This window comes from Oncorhynchus tshawytscha, linkage group LG23 (assembly GCF_018296145.1).
Source record: "Oncorhynchus tshawytscha isolate Ot180627B linkage group LG23, Otsh_v2.0, whole genome shotgun sequence".
Lineage (NCBI taxonomy): Eukaryota > Metazoa > Chordata > Actinopteri > Salmoniformes > Salmonidae > Oncorhynchus > Oncorhynchus tshawytscha.
In genome coordinates this window covers 5,977,260-5,999,216 of record NC_056451.1, presented here as the reverse complement: position 1 = coordinate 5,999,216, position 21,957 = coordinate 5,977,260, and the positions used below count along the sequence as shown (strand labels likewise).

Below are 21,957 nucleotides of genomic sequence, written 5' to 3'. Positions count from 1 at the left end.
TTAAAGGCAATGCTACCAAATACTAATTGAGTGTATGTAAACTTCTGACCCACTGGGAATGTGCTGAAAGAAATATAAGCTGAAATAAATCACTCTACTATTATTCTGACATTTCACATTCTTAAAATGAAGTGGTGATCCTAACTGACCTAAGACAGGGGATTTTTACTAGGATTAAAGGTCAGGAATTGTGAAAAAGTGAGTTTAAATGTATTTGGCTAAAGTGTACAGTGGGGCAAAAAAGTATTTAGTCAGCCACCAATTGTGCAAGTTCTCCCACTTAAAAAGATGAGAGGCCTGTAATTTTCATCATAGGTACACTTCAACTATGACAGACAAAATGAGGGGAAAAAAATCCTGAAATACTTATTTTCCACCATAATTTGCAAATTAATTAATTTTAAAAATCCTACAATGTGATTTTCTGGATTTTTTTCTCTCATTTTGTCTGTCATCTGTAGCGTAGATCTGTGAATACAGTGACGCAGAAAGGCAAAAAAGCCTCTGAAGATGCACTTAGAACAGCTAAGTGTGGTCTGAGGCAATCATTAAATAACAATTGTTTTTAAGAGCAGGTTTAGAAATTATGGTTTTGGGAAACAGCTCGTAGATTTAACGATGTTCCTACGGAGGTTCTAAAGATGAACAGATAAGTACTGATAAGGTACTCATAAAGATAGTTCATAAATAGTTGCAGGAAATGAGGATGACTTTTTTTCATAACGATGCTCTGCTTGAGGAAATGGGTAGGATTTATTTCGCAATGATCAATCATTCATCCAAATACAACCCAAGATTGGAGTAATTTGTACACACTATGCACATTTTGAAAAATATATTACCCTTATTTTACCAGGTTCTCATTTGCAGCAACAACCTGGGGAAGAGTTGCAGGGAAGAAGGGTTGAATGAGTTAATTGGAAGCTGGGTATGAATAGATGGAGCATTATGCATAGTATACCACATAACTTAGTTCTGAGACACTTCTTTATAGTCCCATGTGTAAACACTTCATGGGAACTCTGGAGATCCCTATTATCAAACATTTGCACAATACAATAACCAATAATCCAGTAATAACAGCTTGATGAAACTCATCTTGGTCATTCAATAAGTCCTCACATTGACATCAACCAAACAATGCATTCCACAGTAAGAACCTTATACTAATGGTCAAGCATGGTGGTGGTAGTGTGATGGTTTGGGGATGCTTTGCTGCCTCAGGACCTGGAATGCTGCTCTGTATCAAAGAATTCTACAGGTAAATGTCAGTCCATCAGTCTGTGAGCTGAAGCTGAAGTGCAGCTGGGTTATGCAGCAAGACAATGATCCAAAACACACAATCAAGTCAACATGAAAATGGCTAAAAAGCAACACATTTGACATTTTGGAATGGCGTAGTCGAAGTCCAGACCTAATCCCAATTGAGATGTGATAGGACTTGAAATGAGCAGTTCATGCTTGAAAACCCCAAAATTTCGCTGAGTTAAAGCAGTTCTGCAGGCAAGAGTGGGCCAAAATTCCTCCACAGCAATGTGAGAGACTGATCAACAACCAGAGGAAGCATTTGGTTGCAGTCATTGCAGCTAAAGGTCGCACAACCCGTTATTGAGTGAAATTACTTTTTCACACAGGGGAATTGGGTGTTCCATAATTACTCTAAGTATACCTTTTTTTCTGTTATTTGTAAACTCAGGTTCCCTTTAACATTAGCTTTTGGTTGAAGATCTGATAATATGCAGAAACAGATGAAATCAGAAAGGGGGGACAGACTTTTTCACAGCACTGTATGTTCTAGTAGTCATTGAGAGACTCTAAATGTGCATTGCATATCCATAATACCAAATGTTTCTATCGGCCATGTCATGAACAAGATATACTGTATAAGTGTACTTTAATCGAAATGCATGATAAGCTATTACTATTCGAGGCTACAAGAGTGTTATTTTATTTCTGAACACAAAGAAAACGGTGTTAGTGCTCATCCCACATATACAGTATATACTACTGTATATAGTATTTCTTATCATTTTGTTCTCTTTTTCTTTAGCCAATGTTGGTCTTTAATACAGGGCCGATATTGACAATTCTATGATCTTCGAAGCATGTTGTCTTCACTATCATTCTACAATGTAGAAAATAGTACAAATAAATAAAAACCCTTGAATGAATAGGTGTCCTAAAACTTTTAACCGGTAGTGTAAGATCGCTTTCAGAGACCATTCGTGATTGATGCCAAAGAGTTCAAATGGTTCATCCAAGATGTGACCCTCCACCATAGAGACTGATTTCATCACTCCCAGGCCATCAACAGCTTGGTGAATGGCACAAAGGCACCGTGGCCAGTCTCGCTGCAAAGGAAGGGAAACAGACAGTCACCACATGGCAGTTAGATTTCAGTACCTTGGAGTAAAAACTAGGCAAACCATTGGGTAATACAACACAGTGTTATAAAAATATCCCTACGAAATATCACTTTCCAGATAAAGAAAATAAACACACTACATGACCAAAAGTATGTGGACACCTGCTCGTTGAACATCTCATTCCTAAATCATGGGCATTAGTATGGAGTGGTCCCCCCCCATGTGCTGCTATAACAGCCTCCACTCTTCTGGGAAGGCTTTTCATGTTGGAACATTGCAATAGGGACTTGCTTCCATTCAGCCACAAGAGCATTAGTGAGGTTGGGCACTGATGTTGGGTGATTAGGCCTGGCTCGCAGTCCAATTCATCTCAAAGGTGTTCGATGGGGTTGAGGTTCTTCCACACAGATCACCAAACCATTTATGTATGGATCTCGATTTTTGCACAGGGGCATTGTCATGCTGAAACAAGAAAGGGCCTTCCCCAAACTGTTGCCACAAACTACAGAATCGTTTAGAATGTCATTGTATGATGTAGCGTTATGTTTTCCATTCACTGGAACTAAAGGGCCTAGACCGAGCCATTAAAAACAGCCCCAGACCATTATTCCTCCAACAGTCTTTATATTTGGCACTATGCATTGCGGCAGGTAGCGTTCTCCTGGAATCCACCAAACCCAGTGTGATCAATCACTCCAGAGAATGCATTTCCACTGCTCCAGAGTCCAATGGCAGCGAGCTTTACACCACTCCAGCCGATGCTTGGTATTGCGCAGTTCCCGATGAACAGTTGCTTCCAATGGCAGTTTGGAACTCAGTAGTGAGTATTGCATCTGAGGACAGACGATTCTTAGACGCTACCGTTCTGTGAGTTTGTGTGGGTTACCACTTGGCGGCTGAGCCGTTGTTGCTCGCTAGACGTTTCCACCAGGGAAGCTTTAGCAGGGCAGAAATTTGACAAACTGTCTTGTTGGAAGGTGGCATCCTATGACATTGCCACGTTGAAAGTCACTAAACTCTTCAGTAAGGCCATTCCACTGCCAATGTTTGTCTATGGAGATTGCATTGCTGTGTGCTCGATTTTATTTTCCTCTCAGTGGTTAAAATTCCTGAATCCACTCATTTGATGGGCTGTCCACATATGTTTGTGTATATAGTGTACTTTTATCAAAATGCATAATAAGCCATTACTATTTGATGCTACAAGACTGTTATTGTATTTCAGAACACAAAGAAAACAGTGTTAGTGCTCATCCCACATATACCATTGTATGCATGTACAGTGTATATACACTACTGTAAATAGCATTTCATATCATTTTGTTCTCCTCTTTTGACAAACACGTGCTACTCACGTTTGATTTCAGGTTGATATTTGCATGTTAAGTCAACCAATGTCAATAGCACAAGTTGAAGTGTGTCTTGAGCACAGAACCATATTTGCTATATTATTTTTTAAACAAAATACAAACAAGTTGATAATGACAGTGATAAGACAACCATAAAAACAGAGGACGATGTACAATACATGACGATACAACACATTTGGACAAGACAGTTATCAGCAATGCCATGGTGTAGTTGCCTAATACAAAAATTAACAAGGAAAAACGTTGTTTTCTTACACTCTATTGCATATGGATCATTTGACCCTTATGGTAGCATATGTTCATTTTAATGTATATTGTTCAATAACAATGTTGAGCGCTTTCTCAAATAAATATTGCCAGGCTACCCAAATAATATATTGCAGACACTTTTATCCAAAGCAACTTACAGACATGTGTGCATTCATTTTATGTGTGGGTGGCCCCAGGAATTGCTAATTAATTGTTTAAACAGGTTGGGTGTTAGAGATGTAGAACTTTTTGTTTTGAATATTAATATTTTACCTAGCAGAAGTATTGTGTCATTAATTGAGGGGATATGGACATTGAGGTCACCCAAGATGATGAGTTGGGGGTTAATACGTAGTTTGATGGGAGTGATGGGAAAGCCAGCCTTGAACCTGTAGCCAAAGCAAGCTCACTGTCTGACAGTACCAAAACAGATGCATTATGTCCTCCTCTTCATTACAGAACCTTCATTTAGAGTCTTGCTCAATACACCAAATGGACAGCATTTTCTTTGTTGACTGCTAAAAAGAGACACAGCAGAGCGAGAGAGAAAATATCTGCACATATGTGATGTTGTACACAATTTTTGGGGAACACTTTTTGCTTGTGGGCACTACTTTCAGAACTACTGGCTAAAAATAATCCAAAAGTACCAGAGAATCCCTAACTGAAAGGCTCTTGAGTATCTATTGGTGTTTTGTATGGGACATTAAGGACTTGCTTCCATGGTATTGGGTTTTCAAAGACATCTTCCCAATACATTTGACATTTGTTTGGAATTGCAGATAGGTGATGGAAATTCAAAATGAGTTGATTTTAGGTGTCCATTTTTAGTTTTTTATAGTAGGATTGCGTACAGTTAAATTATGCCTTACTTTCTTCATCTTAGCTTTAGGGGGATATAGGAGACAGCAATTGTGCATACATATGATTTGTACAAACATCCCCATAGGCTCTAAACACTGTTCCAAAATCAAACAACTTTCCATCTTTCCACATCCACAATGTCATTTATAAAATAAATATATTTTTCAGTAAACAATTGTTTCAAGTTCATAATTGTTACTTGCGTGTGTGAGGGGCCTGGAGGCCTTACTACTGTAAACAGGATTCAGTGGATAACTTATTTAAAGTAAATAAACCCTTCAGTTATAACTAAAATCACTGTTGAACCCTTTCCTGTCACCTCTAAAAAAAAATAGAGATATTTATACTCCACAGTAGAACTCTAGCAATTCTACCAATGTAAAAATGCAAGGATGAAACATTCCTTACTCACCGAATAACTGATTTAAGACTACACATTCATGGTAAATAAAGAGAGCACTTACCATTCAAAGTAGCACTGCCCCCTGTGTGTGCCATCTTGCTGCCCGTGTTCAAGTGATTCCAGCTCCACTCCCATATGGAAGTCTGGCTCCCCGTCCAGGTGGCCCAGGTAACGAATCGTGCCTGTGCTGATCCGTCCCGAGGGCAGCAGGACTCGAACCCGGTGTCCCGTCTGCAGGTCTAGGGGGGAGTGAGGCACAAAGACCCGGTGTGGACCGATGTAGCTCCTCCAGGAGCTCCCACTGGGGGGGGGATGGAAGGTTTGCTCTTTTTAGATGGCTTAAAATGAATTGGATTTCAAGGGACATTACACTCTAAAATCAAAGTTTTCAGATCAGACCTGGGTTCAAATACTATTTAGGGTTTTCTCAATTACTTTCAAAGACATGTTTCTTTTGAATAATATACAGGCAGTGTATTTTCAAATACAAATATTGAAATACTCCATGCATTTGAACCCAGGTCTGTTTGGTCCTAGGGGTTTTTGAAATTATGTATTTGGAAACCAATATTACAAAATTGTTTGAAATCGTAGGCTATTTATAGGATTATTTCAAAAATAATACTTTCAAATACATCAAAGTGGTTGATTTTAGACACATTTTAAAATACTAAAATAAATATTTAAATTACAAGTAGTTAACCACGCATGTATTTTAACCCAGGTCTGTTTGGCTATGTTTACACAGGCAGCCCAATTCTGATCTTTGTTTCACTAATTGGTCTTTTTATCTATCAGATCAGTTCTGAAAAAGATCATGTGATTGGTCAAAATACCAATTAGTGGAAAAAAATATCAGAATTGGGCTGCCTGTGTAGACACAGCCTTACAGACCTCAAAAGTAGTAATTGTTTGTGTAGATACAGCTACATGCCTCAACTCCAAATGAATGGAAAAGGTAAGCACTGCAAATCTGGAAAGTACATGCTGCATTCCATGGACCAATTTTAGGTCTGAAAACAAGTGCCAAACATTTAAGTGTAATGGCCTTTTGACACAGCTGGGAGCAGGTGAAGAGAAATGGCTCTACCTGGTGGCTGTAGACAGAGCAGAAATGGGTCTGGAGCCAAATGCTGAGTTCAATGAGACCTGGCTGCCAGACAAGCTGCTTTGGCATGTGTCGCCTGTTGATGACATCGTCTCAGACCCTCTGCTTTGGTTGGAATGGCTCAAGCTGCCTGTTATTTTAAGTCATGGATAAGATTATTATTTCCTATTCAAAACACAGATATTAAAGGGAGATTACACTTCAGAATAAACATTTGTCCGATGTTTTCAGACCTCAAAACTAGTCCAATGGTAAGATGAATACATGTTCCAAGACTTTGAGTGTGTCTTAACCACAAATTAATGGAAAAGATAAGCGTTTTCCTCTTTCCAGATTTTATTTGGTGCTTATCTTTTCCATTCATTTCTGATTAAAGCATATAGCTTGATCTGCGCAACAAATGGCCTGTGACGTGGACCTATCTGAACATTAGTCTACTTTTGAGGTATGGAAACATCGACTAACTTTTATGCTGGAGTGCAATGTCCCTTTAAATCCCATATGATGATTACAGCAAATCAAGTACTGTTGATCATGTGATTTACTTGAGCTGTCCTGGTCCTTTTCATCGTAAGGATGTCTGTTCTTCACCTCTGAATCGCCAAGGTCCTCAAAGCTGCCCACCTGAAGTAGACTTCCAGGGCTGGCTACAGTCTCAGAGATCAGCTGATGAAAATAAAACAAAGTTGTGATCAAATTATTATTATGACTAAATTATGAAACACACACACACAATCATACAGGCGCGCAAAAACACACACGTTAGTCCATCGTATCCGATGATGACTTCCACTTCTGAGTTAACGATGAATTCTTTGGTGACTATAGAGCACAATTGTTACGGTTTTCTTGCGGTGAAAGAGAGTCGGACCAAAATACAGCGTGGTTAATATGATACATCTTTAATACGATGAAACACGAACAATACAAAAAACGCACCGTGAAAACCGAAACAGCCTAAACTGGTGCAAACTAACACAGAGACAAGAACAATCACTCAAAGAATATGGCTGCCTAAATATGGTTCCCAATCAGAGACAACGAGAATCACCTGCCTCTGATTGAGAACCGCCTCAGGCAACCATAGACTATGCTAGAAAACCCTACTAAGCCACAATCCCAAAACCTTCGAAAAAAAAACACATACATAAACACAACACAAAATAAACCCATGTCACACCCTGGCCTGACCAAATAAATAAAGAAAACACTAAATACTAAGACTAGAGCGTGACACCAATCCGAGATCCACAAACTTTATTGCAGGTGGGGAATATGCAGTCTGTTTGGCATACGTTTGGCATATGCAGGCATGGTAGTATGTCTCCTGAACTGTTTTCGCTGTCTCTTTGTGCTCTTCTTTTCCCACCTCTGTACACCACTCTGGCAGAGCTGCTGCCAGGTGGAACGGTCAGCAGCAGCATCCTCCAGGTCTGTGGGTTTGATGTTGCACTTCTTCAGCAATATTTTCAGCTGGTCCTGATAGGGCTTCATCTGTCCCCCTTGCAGACCGCCGGCCAAGGTGTAGCTGGCCATACAGGATCTTCCGCTGCAAGTGCTCCTGAGACATTCTATTGACATGCCCAAGCCAGCGCAGTTGGTGTTGGGTGACCATGGCCTCCATACTCTTGCAGTTGGTCTTAGCAAGTATTTCTGTACGGGGGAAAAACGTTGCACCAGGTGATTCTCATGATGGGCTGCAGGCATCTTATGTGGAATCGCTCGAGCTGCTTGTGGTGGCGACTGTAAGTGACCCCAGGCTTCACAGCTGTAAAGAAGTGTGGTGATGCAGAAGGCTTGACAGACGGCAACTTTGATGTGGAGGTGGACACCCCTGTTTTGGAAAACCTTGCGTCTGAGTTTCCCGAAGCCAGATGATGCTTGCTTGATCCTGTTTTGAATTTTGAGGTCGATGCTGCTGTCCTCCGAGAGGATGCTGCCCTGGTATTTAAAGGACGCGACTATTGCCAGTGATTTGTGTCCAATGGTGAAGACAGGCATGGTGGGTGGGGAGCTGGATCTCCACTGGAAGACCACCTCTGTCTTAGTGGTGTTGATAGACAGTCCCATCCTGCTATAGACCCTCACAGCCGCTACAAGGACGGACTGAAGGTCTTCTGGAGTGTGGGCCACAAGAGCACCATCATTAACATGCTGCAGCTCAAGAACCTGCTCCATCAAAACCTTGGTGGTTGCTTGGAGCCTCCTGATGTTTATGATGTTATGTTTAGCCTCCAATATTTATGCTGCAGTAGTTTATGTGTCGGGGGGCTAGGATCAGTCTGTTATATCTGGAGTATTTCTCCTGTCTTATCCGGTGTCCTGTGTGAATTTAAGTATGCTCTCTCTAATTCTCTCTTAGGACCATGCTTCAGGACTACCTGGCCTGATGACTCCTTGCTGTCCTCAGTCAACCTGGCCGTGCTGCTGCTCCAGTTTCAACTGTTCTGCCTGCGGCTATGGAAACCTGACCTTTTCACCGGACATGCTACCAGTCCCAGACCTGCTGTTTTCAACTCTCTAAAGACAGCAGGAGCAGTAGAGATACTCTGAATGATTGGCCATGAAAAGCCAACTGACATTTACTCCTGAGGTGCTGACCTGTTGCACCCTCGACAACCACTGTGATTATTATTATTTGACCCTGCTGGTCATCTATGAACATTTGAACATCTTGGCCATGTTCTGTTATAATCTCCACCCGGCACAGCCAGAAGAGGACTGGCCGCCCCTCATAGTCTGGTTCCTCTCTAGATTTCTTCCTAGGTTCTGGCCTTTCTAGGGAGTTTTTCCTAGCCACTATGCTTCTACACATGCATTGCTTGCTGTTTGGGTTTTAGGCTGGGTTTCTGTACAGCACTTTGAGATATCAGCTGATGTAAGAAAGGCTTTATAAATACATTTCATTTGATTTGATGTTGAATAGGTTTCCATCCAGCCTGAAGTCCACAGCAACCGCGCTGCTGTCCTCAAGCTCCTTGTGGTGACACATAGAAGGAAGATGTTAAAGAGTACAGGTGCCAGCACACACCCCTGCCTCACACCGATGCTTACTCAAAAGGGCACTGACTCCTGCCCTCCTATGGCAACCCAAGACATCATCCTATCATGGAACTGGCAAAGGATGTTGACAAATTTGTCTGGACAGCCAAATTTGAGTAGAATGCCCCATAGTAGTTCCCTGCTCACAGTGTCAAAGGCTTTGAAGAGGTCGACAAGGGCCATGAAAAGGTCCTGATGTTTTTCACGGCACTTCTCCTGGAGTTGCCGTGCCGTGAAAATCATGTTGACTGTACTCCTGTTCTTTCTGAAGCCGCATTGTGACTCTGGCAACAGTTCCTCTGTGATGTTGTTCATCAGCCTGTGCAGCATCACCTTGGCCAGGACCATGCCGGTAACAGCCAGAAGAGATATCCCTCGGCTGTTGCTGCAGATTAACTTGTCACCCTTGTTCTTATAGATGGTGACAATGTTTGCATCCCACCACTGTTGGGGGACAATCTCCCGGTCCCAACCTCAGTGATGTACTGGTGGAGCGTTCTGGTGCAGAGTAACCTCCCTTCTTAAGTAGCTCTGCTGGGATGCTGTCAGTGACAGGAGCCTTGTTGTTCTTGAGGGAACGGAGAGCTAATAACACCTTTTGGATGGTTGGTGATTGGTTGACGTATTGAATGAGTGGACGGACAGGCAGTTCTCCCAGGATGGAGGGGTCTGTAGGAGATCATCAGGATCTGGTTTTGGTCCTTCAAGAGAGTCAGACCATCAGCTGTTTCAGGGGGGTGATGGAGCGACTTCTAGGGACATAGATAGCTTTAGGTGAGAAATTGTGCATGTCGTTTTTGTCTGCATAAATTTGGATTTCCTGTGCCTTAATCGTCTACCATTCATTCTGCAGAGCACTCAAGGTTGTTTGTACTTCCTTGAGTGATGCAAGCCATTGCTTGCGGAGGGTAGCACATGTGGGGCTGTTGAGAATAGCCCTGTGTGCTTTGCGCCTAATGTCCAGTAAGGTTGATGTGGTCTCAGAGTTCTCACCGAACCAGTCCTGATGTTTCCTACTTCTGTAGCCAATGGCGTGGGCTGCTGCCTGATAGAACACTGAGCTAATAGATGCCCACTTCTGGTCCCTGGGTCCTCTGCGCTCAGAAGAGGCTCAGTCTCCCTCAGCCTTTCAGCGATAGAGCGACAGAACTCTTCCCTTACTGTAGCTTTCTCAAGCTTGGTACAAACACCCACACACACACACACACACACACACACACACCTGATAACGGAGGTCCTGTTGTTTCCTCTGCGTTTCCACAAACTTCCTCTCCCATGTAGCCCTCTCAAAGGTAATCTGGGTCTTGAGGGCCTGGATCTCCCTCTCAGCTTTGGACAGTCTCCTCTGCATGGCACTGCTACAATGACTTCCTGGTATTTCCGCAGAGGCTGAAAATCCATCATCCAACACATACAGAGACCAGAATTAGAGCATGCTATTCTATTATATTCTACAACACACATAGATGAGATAATTAGAGTAATCCTTTAGAACACCAATCCTATGCCAGTCTGTATCACAGTAGTCTACATTTTGTTCTGTTTTCATTATTTACTGAGGACAACCCTCATTGTTACCTGTTTTTTGTTTCACTTGATGGTTGTGATCCTTTCCTGTTCTGTGAGGTTCATTGGGCATGTATTTGATTGAGTAGTATGGGCTCACCTGCATCAAAAATCAATGACAGTCAAACAGTATTTCAAGAGCACGAGGGTTGTCAAAGATATAATTGTCAGATAGGACACATAGCCCATGGTCCTAGATCAGTTTGTGCTGTATAGTTAACTCCTATGGTCATTGTCATTCTTGGCTAAGAGTTGCACAAACAGATCTGTGACCAGGCTATAGGACACACACTCACCCAGAAGAACCTGCAGGTACATAGCAGACCCTTGAATGTCCATGCAAACGCACGCCACAGGACATGCATCACCATGCTGTTGTAGTATCACCTCACATTCTCCTATCCTGCCTGAGAAAAGAAAGCTGTTGTTGAGGTGTGCCCATAGGACATTCTTTTACTGTGTCACTCAAACCTTTTTGTGTGTCTCAATCTCTATTGTGGGTTCCTTAAGTACATAAATGTTAATATACTGACTGGTTTATGCAATAGAGTGGACAGTGTTGTCCCCAGTGACACCAGTTTGGTTATTTAATGGTTCGTGTTTGAGATTTCAACCCAGCATTTAGAATGTGAGGCTCCGAGACTTATGATACAGCAGTACTATTTAATAATAGAAGTTCTCTATTAAGTTGTTGGTGACGTGTGTACGGCATGTTCATAATTCCATGAAATATAAAATCAAGCTTGGTCCCTGATCTGTTTGGGCTGTCTTACCAACTCCTACTGCCTTTTTTTGGTGTAATGACTGTATAAATTGACGAGACAGTACAAACAGATCTGGGACCAGGCTATATGCTATCGACACTGCATCCACAATTCTACCACCTCCATTCGAATGATGTCTCTGTAATACAGCTAATTCTGGAGATTCGTTCACTGAGAGCTTCAACAAACCATTACAAACAAACATGTAATAGCACGAGCAAACATGTAATAGCACAAGCAAACATGTAATAGCGCTACCTTCTATACAGACAGATAGGAGGCTAAATACAGACCTTTCCCAACAGCCAGAAGGTGAAGAGAATGAAAGTCAGAATGAAAATAGCTCTGCTTTTTTCAGGTCAATGCCGTCACACTCCATGGTGAATGCTAGAACACCATGTAGTACCCACTGACCTGTTGCTGTGTCCAGTGCTGTGAGAGCAGTGTTGCTCACGAGTAAATCTTATCTAATCTTCTTAGTCATGCTGTGTCCCGGGCCATGTTCTTCCAGACAGCAGCTTAATTTTGCCTCCCGAGCCTCCTCATAAAAACACAGTAAGGTGGGTGGTGTTATTGATGCAGTTTAATGCTGGCCACTGTCAATTCCAATCATTTTACAAACTACTGTAGGCCTATCTTGATGAGCCGGAGGAAAATGAAGTGTCTTCCTTTCAATGGCATATTCGAGTAGACAGTCCTGAATTGTATCTACTGGCTGATATTTTCTGTAATATTTGATAGTCATGCACAACGCACTGTATTATATAGGGTTATGACATATTTATGGTATCAATAGTCAGACAGCCAAGACATGCTTAGGTTGTCCTAATATGGACACCGTACAAAATAATGACCCAAAGGACAACGGCATGTGTTTGCTTTAAACACAGACATCCTGTCACTTTCAAACACAGCCCTTTGTTTGCATATCATTTTGCATTGATGGTCTTTGTTTATGCAATAAATAAATGAATGGTCATGGCTCTGAAAGGCCATGCAAAACGAGCTGTTTTCTTTGATTCAACATATTGGCATTTTGCTTACCTTGTGCAGGATATATCTGTTTTCCATCCTAATTTGTTTGCATCTGAAGAGTGAATGTCGTATTGTGGCACTTTTACATGAGCGATAATACCCCATCATAATCAAAAATATTACAATACACACTTTATAGTTTCGGCAACATTCCCATTTTCACTTGACTTTGCAATATGATTGAATCTCAGTTCGATGGTCACATTTTCTATCCGTCAAGGAGAAATTAAAGTGATAGGAATTCTGACATAATGTTCTTCATCCCTGCTATCTACATGTGTGATCTTTTGTATGTTTTTACACTTTCTCTGTATGTACAACACCACTTACACATACAGTATTTACAATACAGTACATTTCATAGGCACCGGATACTGTATACACTGCTGATTTGAATGGCTACTGTGTAACATTAGAAAAGCATTAGATAATAAAATATACTGTATACTAATTTCACCCATCTGCATTAGAAATTATGCACATTTTGTCCGACAAACATATTGACACTGACCATTGTAACGGTTTTCTAGTGGTGATGAAGGAGAGTCGGACCAAACTGCAGCGTGTCGATTGCGATCCATATTTATTAAACAAAACGTAAACACGACTAAACACTAAACACGACTAAACACTAAACACTACAAAACAATAAACGTAATGAAAACCGAAAACAGCCTATCTAGTGCAAACTAACAGAGAGTACAAGTAAGACACTAAGGACAATCACCCACGACAAACTCAAAGAATATGGCTGCCTAAATATGGTTCCCAATCAGAGACAACGATAAGCACCTGCCTCTGATTGAGAACCACTCCAGACAGCCATAGACCTTGCTAGACAACCCACTAAGCTACAATCCCAATACCACCACCAAAACCCCAAGACAAACACACCACAATTACAAAACCCCATGCCACACCCTGGCCTGACCAAATACATAAAGATAAACACAAAATACTTTGACCAGGGCGTGACAGAACCCCCCTAAGGTGCGGACTCCCGAACGCACCTCAAAACAATAGGGAGGGTCCGGGTGGGCGTCTGTCCATGGTGGCGGCTCCGGCGCGGGGCGTGGACCCCACTCCTTTAATGTCTTAGTCCCCTCTCCCTTCGTCCCTGGATAGTCCACCCTCGCCGCCGACCATGGCCTAGTAGTCCCCACCCAGAACCCCACTGGACTGAGGAGCAGATCGGGACTGAAGGACAGCTCGGGACCGAGGCAGCTCGGGACTGAGGGGAAGCTCGGGAGTGAGAGAAAGCTCAGGAGTGAGAGGAAGCTCAGGAGTGAGAGGAAGCTCAGGAGTGAGAGAAAGCTCAGGAGTGAGAGGAAGCTCAGGAGTGAGAGGAAGCTCAAGAGTGAGAGGAAGCTCAGGAGTGAGAGGAAGCTCAGGAGTGAGAGGAAGCTCAGGAGTGAGAGGAAGCTCAGGAGTGAGAGGAAGCTCAGGAGTGAGAGGAAGCTCAGGCAGGTAGATAGATCTACCAGCTCCTGGCTGGCTGGTGGTTTCAGCAGATCCTGGCTGACTGGCAGATCCTGGCTGACTGGCAGATCCTGGCTGACTGGCAGATCTGGAAGAGTCTGGTTGACTGGCAGATCTGGAAGAGTCTGGTTGACTGGCAGATCTGGAAGAGTCTGGTTGACTGGCAGATCTGGAAGAGTCTGGTTGACTGGCAGATCTGGAAGAGTCTGGTTGACTGGCAGATCTGGAAGAGTCTGGCTGACTGGCAGATCTGGAAGAGTCTGGCTGACTGGCAGATCTGGAAGAGTCTGGCTGACTGGTAGATCTGGCGGCGCTGGGCAGACTGGCGGCGCTGGGCAGACTGGCGGCGCTGGGCAGACTGGCGGCGCTGGGCAGACTGGCGATGCTGGGCAGACTGGCGGCGCTGGGCAGACTGGCGACGCTGGGCAGACTGGGGGCACTGGCGGCGCTGGGCAGACTGGCGGCACTAGCTGCTCCATATAGGCTGACAGCTCTGGCGGCTTCTTACAGACTGACCGCTCTGGCGGCTCCGGGCTGACTGGCAGCTCCTTGCAGACTGGCAGCTCCTTACAGACTGACAGCTCCGTGCAGACTGACAGCTCCGTGCAGACTGACAGCTCCTTGCAGACTGGCAGCTCCATGCAGACTGGCAGCTCCATGCAGACTGGCAGCTCCATGCAGACTGGCTGCTCCATGCAGACTGGCAGCTCTGGCTGCTTCATGCAGACTGACATCTCTGGCTGCTCCATGTAGACTGGCTGCTTCATGCAGACTGGCAGCTCGGGCTGCTTCATGTAGACTGACAGCTCTGGCTGCTCCATGCGGACTGACAGCTCTGGCTGCTCCATGTAGACTGACTGCTTCATGCAGACTGGCAGCTCGGGCTGCTTCATGTAGACTGACAGCTCTGACTGTTCCATGCAGACTGACAGCTCTGGCTGCTTCATGCAGACTGGTAGCTCTGGCTGCTCCATGTAGACTGGCTGCTTCATGCAGACTGGCAGCTCGGGCTGCTTCATGTAGACTGACAGCTCTGGCTGCTCCTTGCAGACTGGCAGCTCCATGCAGACTGGCAGCTCTGGCTGCTCCATGCAGACTGACAGCTCTGGCTGCTTCATGCAGACTGGCAGCTCTGGCTGCTCCATGCAGACTGGCAGCTCTGGCTGCTCCATGCAGACTGACAGCTCTGGCTGCTCCATGCAGACTGGCTGCTTCATGCAGACTGGCAGTTCTGGCTGCTCCATGCAGACTGACAGCTCTGGCTGCTCCATGCAGACTGACATCTCTGGCTGCTCCTTGCAGACTGGCAGCTCTGGCTGCTCCATGCAGACTGACAGCTCTGGCTGCTCCATGCAGACTGACAGCTCTGGCTGCTCCATGCAGACTGACATCTCTGGCTGCTCCATGCAGACTGACATCTCTGGCTCCTCCATGCAGACTGACAGCTCTGGCTGCTCCATGCAGACTGACAGCTCTGGCTGCTCTATGCGGACTGACAGCTCTGGCTGCTCCATGCAGGCTGACAGCTCTGGCTGCGCTGAACAGGCGGGAGACTCCGGCAGCGTAGGAGAGGAGAAAGGCTCTGGCTGCGCTAAACAGGCGGGAGGCTCCGGCAGCGCTGTAGAGGAGGAAGGCTCTGGCTGCGCTGAACAGGCGGGAGGATCCGGCAGCGCTGTAGAGGAGAAAGGCTCTGGCTGCGCTAAACAGGCGGGAGACTCCAGCAGCGCAGGAGAGGAGAAAAGCGCTGGCTGCGCTGAACAGGCGAGGCACACTGAAGGCCTGGTGCATGGTGCTGGAACTGGTGGTACTGGATCGAGGACACGCACAGGAAGCCTGGAGCGGGGAGCTGCTACCGGAGGACTGGAGTGTGGAGGTGGCACAGGATGGGCTAGACCGTGAAGGCGTACTGGAGATCTTGAGAGCAGTGTTGGCACAGGATGTGCAAGGCTAGGGATGTGCACAGGAGGCCTGGTGCGTGAGGCTGGCACCAACTTCACCAGCCGACTAACACGCACCTCAGGACGAGTATGGAGCGCTAACCCAGGTGCCATCAAATCCCCAACACGTTCCGTCGGGCGAATTCCATGCAAAAAGCACCAACACAGCAACTCCCTCATTTCTCTCTCCTCCAATTTCCCCATTAACTCCTTCACAGTCTCTGGTTCTGGTCTCCTCCTTGGCTCCTCACGATAAACAGGGAGAGTTGGCTCAGGTCTGACTCCTGACTCTGCCACACTCTCCCTGAGCCCCCCCAAGAAATTTTTGGGGCTGATTCTCAGGCTTCCATCCGCTACGCCGTGCTGCCTCCTCATATCTGCGCCTCTCAGCTTTCGCCGCCTCCAGTTCTTCCTTGGGGCGGCGATATTCTCCAGGCTGAGCCCAGGGTCCTTTACCGTCCAGTTCTTCCTCCCATGTCCATTTCTCCAGGTGGTGCAGCCTCTCCCACTGCAGCTGCTGCTGCTCCTGCTGCTGCTGCCTCTGTTGCCTCTCCTGTGGTTCCTGCCTGTTAACACGCTGCTTGGTCCGTTGGTGGTGGGTGATTCTGTAACGGTTTTCTAGTGGTGATGAAGGAGAGTCGGACCAAACTGCAGCGTGTCGATTGCGATCCATATTTATTAAACAAAACGTAAACACGACTAAACACTAAACACGACTAAACACTAAACACTACAAAACAATAAACGTAATGAAAACCGAAAACAGCCTATCTAGTGCAAACTAACAGAGAGTACAAGTAAGACACTAAGGACAATCACCCACGACAAACTCAAAGAATATGGCTGCCTAAATATGGTTCCCAATCAGAGACAACGATAAGCACCTGCCTCTGATTGAGAACCACTCCAGACAGCCATAGACCTTGCTAGACAACCCACTAAGCTACAATCCCAATACCACCACCAAAACCCCAAGACAAACACACCACAATTACAAAAACCCCATGCCACACCCTGGCCTGACCAAATACATAAAGATAAACACAAAATACTTTGACCAGGGCGTGACAACCATCATACTTTCTTTTTTCACTTTGCTTCCGTTGTCAATGACTGCTAGGAAAACCAGTAAACACAAACATGTAAACTTGTCTCCCTTGAATAGCTCAAACTGGTTTTGCATTGAACAGGTCTCGCCTGGAAAAAGAGAGGTCACAGGTCATTACCGTTACTAATGTTGTAGCCAAATTATTGCTGGGTTGCTGTTGTGGAGAAATATTATTTAGTGACGGATAACACTGCTTTCCGGGTGGTGACTGGTTTTACCTGTTTCATACGCATTCATTACCTGAACATTATTTACAATAAATCCCCACTGAAATAAGTAAATCATGCTTTCATTACTTGGAACAAGAGATTTATTTACAAGTGGCCTGTAAATTCAGCCCATATCAACTTTCATCACTCGTCATACTTTTGGGGCATCGAGCATGACAGCATTATTTTCTCCTGGTTTCCTGTTCTTCTCTCCATTTTGGAGAAGAACTGTCTGGTTTCAAAGTAAAACACAGCATTCAAATGAAATGTGAGCCTGTAGGTATTATCTGGGAGGGTGACTGTTTTGTTTTTGAATGGTCATATAATAGTAACTCTCACACACTCACCACTAAGGTATAATGTATGCAGGTCATATACAGTAACTGCAAGGAAGGTAGGCCAGTTGTTCTCACCTGGCCTACCTGGTTAAATAAAGGTGAAATAGGGGCCTCCCGGGTGGCACAGTGGTTAAGGGTGTGCCACCAGAGACCCTGGGTTCGCGCCCAGGCTCTGTCGTAACCGGCCACAACCAGGAGGTCCGTGGGGCGACGCACAATCAGCATAGCGTTGTCCAGGTTAGGGAGGGTTTGGCCGGTAGGGATATCCTTGTCTCATCGCACACCAGCGACTCCTGTGGCGGTCCGGGCACAGTGCACGCTAACCAAGGTTGCCAGGTGCACGGTGTTTCCTCCGACACATTGGGTTGGATGCGCACTGTGTTAAGAAGCAGTGCGGCTTGGTTGGGTTGTGTATCGGAGGACGCATGACCTTCAACCTTCGTCTCTCCCGAGCCCGTACGGGAGTTGTAGCGATGAGACAAGATAGTAGCTACTAACAATTGAATACCATGAAATTGGGGAGAATAAGGGGGTAAAATAAATATAAATAAAAAAAGATAAAAATAAATGTGAAATAAAAATTAAAAGGAACACTCAACTACTATTTTCCAAGGCATGTCCTTTTCTGTCAATAGCTGGACAAATGGGAGGATGTGCTGAAGCACAATACAGTGTATGCCGACCTCATCTGGCTTGTTGGTAAACTCTTATTATTGTTGTCTTTTACACCGAGGAAACATTTTGCATGATGATACTTGGTGATAACATATGAAAATGCCGGTTGGGACAAAATGTACAGGAAACATATAAAACAGACATATAACACATGTAAAGGAAACATATAAAACAGACATATAACACATGTAAAGGAAACATATATAACGAACATATAACAAATGTAAAGGAAACATATATAACAAACATATAACAAATGTAAAGGAAACATATATAACAAACATATAACAAATGTAAAGGAAACATATAAAACAGACATATAACAAATGTAAAGGAAACATATATAACAAACATATAACAAATGTAAAGGAAACATATATAACAAACATATAACAAATGTAAAGGAAACCTATATAACAAACATATAACAAATGTAAAGGAAACCTATATAACAAACATATAACAAATGTAAAGGAAACATATATAACAAACATATAACAAATGTAAAGGAAACCTATATAACAAACATATAACAAATGTAAAGGAAACATATATAACAAACATATAACAAATGTAAAGGAAACATATATAACAAACATATAACAAATGTAAAGGAAACATATAAAACAAACATATAACAAATGTAAAGGAAACATATAAAACAAACATATAACAAATGTAAAGGAAACATATATAACAAATGTAAAGGAAACCTATATAACAAACATATAACAAATGTAAAGGAAACATATAAAACAGACATATAACAAATGTAAAGGAAACATATATAACAAACATATAACAAATGTAAAGGAAACATATATAACAAACATATAACAAATGTAAAGGAAACCTATATAACAAACATATAACAAATGTAAAGGAAACATATATAACAAACATATAACAAATGTAAAGGAAACCTATATAACAAACATATAACAAATGTAAAGGAAACATATATAACAAACATATAACAAATGTAAAGGAAACATATAAAACAGACATATAACAAATGTAAAGGAAACCTATATAACAAACATATAACAAATGTAAAGGAAACCTATATAACAAACATATAACAAATGTAAAGGAAACATATAAAACAAACATATAACAAATGTAAAGGAAACCTATATAACAAACATATAACAAATGTAAAGGAAACATATAAAACAAACATATAACAAATGTAAAGGAAACATATATAACAAATGTACAGGAAACATATAAAACAGACATATAACACATGTAAAGGAAACATATAAAACAGACATATAACACATGTAAAGGAAACATATATAACGAACATATAACAAATGTAAAGGAAACATATATAACAAACATATAACAAATGTAAAGGAAACTGTAACGGTTTTCTTCCTGGGAAGGAGAGGAGGACCAAAATGCAGCGTGGTTATTTATAAACATCTTTAATGAAAGATGAAAACGTGAACACTATACAAAACAAGAAAACGTGGGGAAAAACCGAAACAGTCCTAACTGGTGCAAAACACAGAGACAGGAACAATCACCCACAAGATACCTAAAGAATATGGCTGCCTAAATATGGTTCCCAATCAGAGACAACGATAAACACCTGCCTCTGATTGAGAACCACTCCAGGCAACCATAGACTTACCTAGAACACTCAACTGAACACAACCCCATAGACTACAAAACCCCTAGACAAAACAAGACACATAAATCACCCATGTCACACCCTGGCCTAACCAACATAATAAAGAAAACACAGAATACTAAGGCCAGGGCGTGACATAAACATATATAACAAACGTAAAACAAAAGTAAAGAAAACAACACATCGGGTGTGATGGAATCAATTGTAAAGTATGTTTATGTCACATATCCTTGTAGTTTTGGTAGGTTGGTGGGGGGATTTTACTTGACGTTTTTCAATTATAAAATAAGTTTAAACTAATGTGAAATAATGCATTTGAAATACAAATACAGTAGGTCACTTAATATTTTAAATTCGTACAATTTCACTACGATAGACACTTTCATGAGTAATAGCTTTGTGCCAACTATAGCTTTGACCATGAAAACTAACATGGAATGGATTTGTGTAAAGAATTATATTTGGTTGTAGTGTGTACGCAAAGAATTATCTTTGGATGTAGTGTGTATGCAAAGAATTATATTTGGAGGTAGTGTGTATGCAAAGAATTATCTTTAGATGTAGTGTGTATGCAAAGATTTATCTTTGGATGTAGTGTGTACGCAAAGAATTATCTTTAGATGTAGTGTGTATGCAAAGAATTATCTTTGGATGTAGTGTGTACGCAAATAATTATCTTTGGATGTAGTGTGTATGTAAAGAATTATCTTTGGATGTAGTGTGTATCACTGTATTGATTTGATTTGATTATTTGATTTGAGTGTGTACAATTCCATAAGAGAACTAAAAGATAAACCAGCCTTTGTGTGTCTTTTCTTTTAGGGGTTCTTCTTCTCATAAAACGGTCAGGTTTATTAGAAGGAGGGATTTTTTTGTCACCTGAGTGGCCCAGGTGCCTTTGTGTGGTTCCCAGGTTAGGTATTCCACATTCCAAGAGCCACAATGCCACAAAGAGGTCATTGTTGTCAAGGGGTTTATTCCTGACAGAGGGGGAGCGGGGGGGAGAGAATTTCACATTGTGTTGAACAGAAACCATAATGTTCCCCAAAATCACCTCCCCGACATAGGAATTATCTCACAATAAACCCATGAGGCAGCAAAGTTGTAGGAGACTGTAGGACCATTTTATTTGGGGAAAAAAAGGAAAATGAGGTGATAGGTAAATAAAGAGAGGAGATGTATAATATTTATCCGATTGTTTTGGGTTGCAGATGTTAATGATGTGACTATGACCTGTTGTATCACTTTGCTCCAATGACGTTTTTTCATAAATGTGTCTGATAACATAATTCTATTAATTAGTCTCACATGACCATCTGTCAACTGACCAGCGCACTCAAGATTTGGTCCTGGTTCCTGAGATTATAGGTGTGGATTGAGTTGGCGAGCTGGAAGTTTACCCTAATTTGATCTCTGTGGGCGCTTGTATGGTAGTTTTAACCCTCCCAGCCAGCTCTCTGCCTGTAGTCTCCTCCTCTCTGCTAGTTGTGACTAGTAATTGAGTGGGTGTGCAGGTGAGAGTTTCCACTTAATAGGTTGCCTCTCCTGTGCTGTCACTAGGAAGAACAGAGGGTAGTGACACTGGGAGAAAAGGAGAGCGGCGAGACGAAGAGAGAGAGGCTCTACACATCATCTGCAGCTGATACAGACAGTTTCATCCTCAGACTTTTGCTCAACACTACACACGGGTAAGCACTTGTTGTTCTTTTGTTCTGAAAACATTTAGTTAAACATTTGTTTTCATTATTTTGTTTCCATTACCTGCTTATCTCAGACTGATTAAGTTCAACAAGGAGTGTTGC

The 21,957-nt window shown here is 42.8% G+C and overlaps 2 protein-coding genes across 3 annotated transcripts in view; one reads left to right on the top strand and one right to left on the bottom strand.

The window, feature by feature from the left end:
• Positions 1-1,518: 1,518 nt before the first annotated feature.
• Positions 1,519-12,464, bottom strand: LOC112223092 (CAP-Gly domain-containing linker protein 4-like). Of its 2 annotated transcripts, none has more exons than XM_024386047.2 (8): positions 12,147-12,464; positions 11,265-11,375; positions 10,981-11,068; positions 10,625-10,791; positions 6,906-7,026; positions 6,343-6,490; positions 5,314-5,553; positions 1,519-2,351 (listed from the first exon to the last, which is right to left on the bottom strand). In XM_024386047.2, the coding sequence occupies exons 2-8, from the start codon at positions 11,337-11,339 to the stop codon at positions 2,294-2,296; spliced, it is 897 nt and encodes a 298-aa protein (XP_024241815.1). In that variant the 5' UTR covers positions 11,340-11,375; positions 12,147-12,464; the 3' UTR covers positions 1,519-2,293. The 2 variants fall into 2 exon arrangements, with proteins under 2 accessions (XP_024241815.1, XP_024241816.1); XM_024386048.1 differs by lacking the exon at positions 12,147-12,464 and adding an exon at positions 12,026-12,140.
• Positions 12,465-21,667: 9,203 nt separating this feature from the next.
• Positions 21,668-21,957, top strand: part of LOC112223093 (serine-rich adhesin for platelets-like) — a 31,382-nt gene continuing 31,092 nt past the window's right edge. The window contains exon 1 of the mRNA XM_024386050.1: positions 21,668-21,843. The gene's annotated coding sequence lies outside the window, so the exon portion shown is untranslated. The remainder of the gene's footprint in view (positions 21,844-21,957) is intronic.

Excerpts from the sequence above, each read along its gene's own strand:
- LOC112223092 (XM_024386047.2), bottom strand. The coding sequence starts at position 11,339 with ATGGTGATGCATGTCCTGTGGCGTGCGTTTGCATGGACATTCAAGGGT. Across the intron at positions 11,069-11,264 it reads GTACCTGCAGGTTCTTCTGG|GTGAGCCCATACTACTCAAT; the intron begins GTGAGTGTGTGT and ends TTTTTGATGCAG. Across the intron at positions 5,554-6,342 it reads GCTCTGTCTACAGCCACCAG|TGGGAGCTCCTGGAGGAGCT; the intron begins GTAGAGCCATTT and ends TCCCCCCCCCAG.